This window comes from Pteropus alecto, unplaced genomic scaffold (genome assembly GCF_000325575.1).
Source record: "Pteropus alecto unplaced genomic scaffold, ASM32557v1 scaffold96, whole genome shotgun sequence".
NCBI classification, from domain to species: domain Eukaryota; kingdom Metazoa; phylum Chordata; class Mammalia; order Chiroptera; family Pteropodidae; genus Pteropus; species Pteropus alecto.
Window position 1 is genome coordinate 1,074,717 of NW_006438979.1, and position 5,537 is coordinate 1,080,253.

The 5,537-nt window shown below is 63.5% G+C and overlaps 1 protein-coding gene across 1 annotated transcript in view; it reads left to right on the plus strand.

Annotated features, from left to right (window-relative positions):
* Window positions 1-2,744, plus strand: part of ASMTL (acetylserotonin O-methyltransferase like) — an 18,108-nt gene extending 15,364 nt beyond the window's left edge. The window contains exons 15-16 of the mRNA XM_025049761.1: window positions 1,618-1,667; window positions 1,711-2,744. Coding sequence (XP_024905529.1) covers window positions 1,618-1,667; window positions 1,711-1,833 — 173 coding nt within the window. The 3' untranslated portion in view covers window positions 1,834-2,744. The remainder of the gene's footprint in view (window positions 1-1,617; window positions 1,668-1,710) is intronic.
* The last annotated feature ends 2,793 nt before the right edge of the window (window positions 2,745-5,537 follow it).

Below are 5,537 nucleotides of genomic sequence, written 5' to 3' on the forward strand. Positions count from 1 at the left end.
GCCTCCCGGCCTCAGAAAGCCCGCTCCCCTTGCCAACATCGGGGGTCTCCCAGCTCCAGGAGGCGCCGGCAGCAGCCGAGCCCCCCACTCCCTCCCCAAAGTGAACAGGTAGCCAGGCTGGAGAGCCACCGCGGCACAGCCAGTGTGCTCGGGGACCGCGTGTCCCCAACTGTAGAGCAAAGCACAGCATGGAACGGACGTGGCGTGTTGGGAAGGGAGGGGTCACAGAGCTGTGGCGTTTCTAGAGCAGGTGGGTTGGGGACATGGGAGCTCGACCCTCAGCTACCTGGGAAGACGGTGAGGGACTGTCCCTGACTCCGGAAGAGAGGCCTGCGGGCGAGGCTGACACCGTGAAGGGTCGGGTGCGGGGGCCCAGAGCTCCGACCCGCCGGCCACAGCCACGTGTGAAAGTGTCAGGAGCCTGGTCACCCGTTGGTGCCAGCCTGCTGGCGTGCACTCCGCCTTGGGGGAGTGTTTCTCCCACAGCAACCGGCAGACGGGGACCCACCGCACTGCTCCCCCTCTCCCCCTACTCCCCACCCCCGCTGGAGGTCAGGGGTCACCACACGGAGGCTCAGGGTCACAAGGGTCAATGAAAAGCAGCGCCGTTTGGCGTCGGTTGTCAGCCCGGTGTGTGTATCCCTGTGAAGAACATGGAATGCAGTGACGGCAGGCGGGCGCCGTGCTCCCCGCGCCCCGCATTCTGATGGGCGTGGGCCGCGACAGTGCCTGCGCCACATTCCCCCGGGGACGCCGGATTCACGCGTGGCGCTCCACCGCGCTCTGCCCGCCCCAGGAGCTGCGGCTCCTGCGTGCGCACCCGCTGAGCCTTTTCCGTGACCGCCGTCCACAGGCCGAACGGAAGAGAGAGTCCGGTCCCGCGGCGGCTGACCCCCCGGTCTGTCCCCACGCCCGGAGCCCCCGTCCCCCACGACCCCGTTTGAAAATGAATGGCCGTGGACAGACGTACACAAACACACTCACCCTCACACTCACATACTCACACTCAACGTCACACTCACAAACACGCATACTCACACTCACCCTCACTCAATATCACTGAACTCACACTCACCCTCACACTCAACCTCACATTCACACACACTCATACACTGCCACTCCCACTCACACTCACACTCAGACCCACCGTGTCACACCATCTTTTCAGAGCTCTCACTTTGACTTTCTCCACTGACGACCGCCCCCCCCTGCAGTGGCTGGTGTCCCAGGTTCCTGAACGCTAGATGTGTGGACCTATCGATTGATCGCTCGCCTGCTCCCCATGGGGTCCCGATGCCCTCCCCCCCGTGAGCCCCCACGAGTTTCCCTGCACAGTGACTTCCCCAGGGGCCCAGGCAGCCCAGGCTCAGTCTCCAGCCGTCGGCCCCACCCCCCTTTCCGTGTTCCCTGCCCCCTCTGTCCCTGTCCCTCCTGTCCCTGCCCCTCCCTGTCTCCCTCTCCTATTTCTGTTCCTCCCTCTGCGCCTCCCGTTCCCTCCCTGTCCACCTTCCCTGGCGCTCTCTGTTCGCCTCTCTGCCCGTCCCCTGAGCTCCCGTCCCTGCCCGTCAGCGCGGGCGTCCCCCGGGCACGACCCAGCATGTGTCCTCGTGCCCGCAGGCGGCGGCGTGTTGCTGGTGGAAGTGGCCCTGGACGAGGACGCGCGGGAGGCCCGGCCCGGCCTGCGGCGCTGCCTGCACCGTCTGCTGACAGGGCCCGAAGCGCGCCCCCCGCCAGTACCGACGCCTGCTGGAGCGACACGGCTTCGCGGACGTGCGGGTGGCCCACACGAGGGACGTCCTGGACGTGGTCCTGGCCAGCAGGGTCGTGCTCTGACGGCAGCCAGGGGGTCGGGGGTCCGACGGCCGGCCTTTCCCGGATGTGGACTGGCAGCGGACGTCTCCTGGGAGGCCGGGCACAAGCGCACACATTAAACACTGAGCGGCTCGGGCTGGCCGCCCTCGTTTCTGGGGCCTGGGAACCGGCAGCTGCAGGGTGACGAAGGACCGCCCTGGGAGCCTGGGACAGAGCAGGGCCCTCGCCGGATCGCTGTGCCTTCTGCCCGCAGCCCTCACGCTGCAGTGACCGCCGGCGCATCTCACCCGCGCTGTCACACGGGTTTTCGGTGGGTTTCCTCCGTGCCCCGTTTGTCCCCGTCCTGTCCCAGCTAGTGCCTTGTGGGAGCCGTGCTGCGGACCAGCTCTTTGAGCACACTGTTTCCCCGTCACTGCAGTGACCAGAAGAATAGCTCTGCGGGCCCTAACCGACATCTTTAGGAAGCCGGTGGCTCGTGCAGGTGGATGTTCATTGTGTCAAGATGACGGTTTATCGCGCATGTCCCCAAGCTACCCATCTGACGCGCCTTTGTGTCTTAGGAATGTAAAGACCGAGCTCCTACACGTGCTCCTGTGGATTAGACGTTATGAAGTGTGCGGCAACTTACAGTTTGTGGAGCTTTTGTATAGATGCACTATTCCTGGATAAAACGCCCCGTGTCAGCCGGGACACCTTCAAACAGGGCTCCCATGGGTGCGGAGGCTCTCATGCGGAAACCAGCAGGTCGTTAGATGCACAGGTAACTTATACAGACATAACGTTCTGTATAAGGATATATTTTAGGTAGAATATAAAAATTATGCATACTTTACACGTAGAGATACAGATGTGTAAGCAGCTTACACACTTATGTACGTTATGTATTATTAACGTGTACACAGACACAAACATAAAATTTTAGATGCACAGAGTTTGTCCCCACACCCATGACTGTGCCCTTAAACCAAGCAGCCACCCGTGGGACACCCGCAGCTGGGACAGTGACAGGCAGAGAGCTGTGGAGGCCGAGGCAGGGTCCAAGGGCTCAGCGCTCACCGTCCCTTTGCGTGCTGGACCTTTGCATAGAAGACTGGTGAGGAGAGGCCGTGTCCTACATACGGCCGGTCTTTTCATTTATTAGGGACACGATGCAAAAATAGTATTTCTGGGGGTGGGGCTCGGGCCGCGTACGCGTGGGGGTGCACGCGTGCCTGTGTCTCCAGAGTGTTTCTGCTCTTCAGGAAGCACAGGGATTTCCAGGTCGGGCTTCCGTGCCTGAGCTGCCGCCCGCCCTCCGGGTGGCATTCGTCCAATCGTTTGTTCACTCGGCAGACACCTGAGCGACGTCCACGCGCGGGCCTGTCTGGGTGCCTCGCCGGAGAAACGGGCAGCGCGTGCAGATCATCTGCGTCGGCACGGCCCCGGTCCCAGCCCGTTCCCTCGCGGGGTCCCCTGGGTCTCCGTCAGGCACCACACCCTGCAGACCAAGCTGCTTGAAGGCAGGGCCTGACCGAGTGGCCGTCAGGCCCCCGGACTGACTCTCACGGGGCCGACGACAGCACGGCTCCCCCCGGCCCACCCCGCTCGCCACCTGATGACTGTGAGCCAGCAGCTGAGACCGGAAGTCCTTCAACACGGGCCCCCGTCTCTGTCAACCCACCCTTTCTTCAGACAACCAGATACTCTGCAGACACGGGGGCCATCAGAGGACCTGCTGGCCTGGTGCCTTTCATCACCTGTGCGACTCGTGAGAAGTCTGGGGACAGGTCTCCCGGCCCCCCCGCGGGTCTCAGAACTCAGCCCTTGGACAGCGTGCTCCACCAGCCCCAGCGCCCTGCACCGTCCTTTCCCGGGTCCCCATGCTTCTTGGTTTTCAGTGCCCGAGGCCCTGCTGCCCTCCCTAGCAGAGCAGGGGGCCCGTGCCTCTCTGTTTCCCACACACACGCACACACAGGACGAACAAGTGGGTGTCTGAGTCTCACACCCACACGCAGTGCTTTCTACGGCTCTGTTCCGAACCCCCGTTTGCAACGAGGGGAAGAGCCCACATCCATCCATTCATTCCAGAACCATTCGCGGAGCACCCGCTGGGTGCCAGGCCCAGGTGGCCAGGGTCCCTTAGGTGCTCAGAAGAGCAGGGGCTCCGTGCTGACTGGTGGGTGGCCGTTTGCAATGCAGGCACAGCACAGGCCCGTGACAGGATGGGGAGAGGACCTCTCAGAGCTTCACTACCACACGGGCAAGAGAGATGACGGGCCTGTCCTGCCACACAGGTCTCACGGCCCTGAAGCTGTTCCAGGGCCGCGCGTCCTGGAGTCCCAGCCTGAGCAGACACCAACCAACTTGGTCCTGAATGAGCAGCTTCGGCTGGCTGGCCCCTGCTGGCCCAGTGAGCAGTGACTCTTGTCTCCAGAGACCGTCCAGGCCTAGACAGGCTGGTCCTGTGACCAAATGCCAGGCAGGGGAGATGCCTCCTCATCGAGAGTGCAGACACAGCCCTCCGCCCCTGAGCAAACTCCCTGCCCCACCCATGAGCCATGATCTCCTGTCCTCTACTCCAGAACCCCAGGGAGGCTGCTGGCATCAGCCGCACTGGGCTCTCCAGGCCGTTGGCTGCCGGCTTCCTCCTGAAGCCTCCAGATTGCGCCAGGACCTCCCAGGCAGTACCCACAGCGCTGCTCCCCGGTCCACACCTCCGACCCGAGTGACTTTTGAGCCCCTCTGACCATCCTCTGCGACCTGGCAGCCTCAGGCCCCACCTCTTACCTACCTCTCCCTGGTCAAGCTGGACCCAGGAGGGCATGTTCAAGGACACTGGCAACTGGCCAAGTCACCTGTGTGCCACGGGCGCTCCTGGCTGCTTATCAGCCTCCAGCCACCATGCAGTACCTGGGGATTTCACCTGCTGGCGGGGAGACAGGAGACCAAAGAGAGAGAGGAAAGGGGGAAAAAGGATGAGAAAGAGGAACGGGCAGAAAAAAGCAGCAGAAGCCTCGACTGTGCGTCTCTACTGCTAGGACGCTTTCTGGACTTGGCGCGGCTCACAGCGCTGGATTCCGTCTCTGACAACGCCCCCGGGGCCCCCTGACGGCTCCTGAGACACTGAGTTACAATTCAGCAGTTTACAATGTTTCAGAACATCAGGGCCTCCAGAGGCCCCTCTGAGGGGATGTGTTACCCGGTGTGCGCTGAGTGTGAACGTCTGTGCGCTACTGCGTGTGTGTGTCAAATAGGGAGCACACCTGCTCCTGCCCCTCTCAGGTCCCCCACGTCGCAGCCCCTGGCCTGACACGGATACCCCGAGGCCGACAGGACACCACAGGCGGTGCGGCCAGGCGTCACGGGGTCACGGCGGGGCAGGGTCCTCGGGTATGGGGAGTCATCGGATGCACATGGGACGGGCAGGGGGCGAGCGAGCCCGAAAAGCCGGCCCCAGGGGCGTCTCAGGATGAGCGAGTGTGCGGGGCTCCGGGCGCCGTAGGGATGGAGGGCCCGGACCACACGTGTCGGACGGCTGCATGCTCCAGCCCTGGGACCTGCGACCCGACGCTCCTCCGGCGGAGCGACTCGGGGGTTTTCGGAACAAGCCCGTGGGTCCGCGGCCGGGCTCATCCCCCTCCGCCACTGCCCCTTCGGGCCGTTCAGGGCCTGACGTGACCTTCACAAGGTCACGGCGTCCGTGGAGGACTCCCCGGGCCTGCACAGCGGAGAGGCGGAGCCGGGCT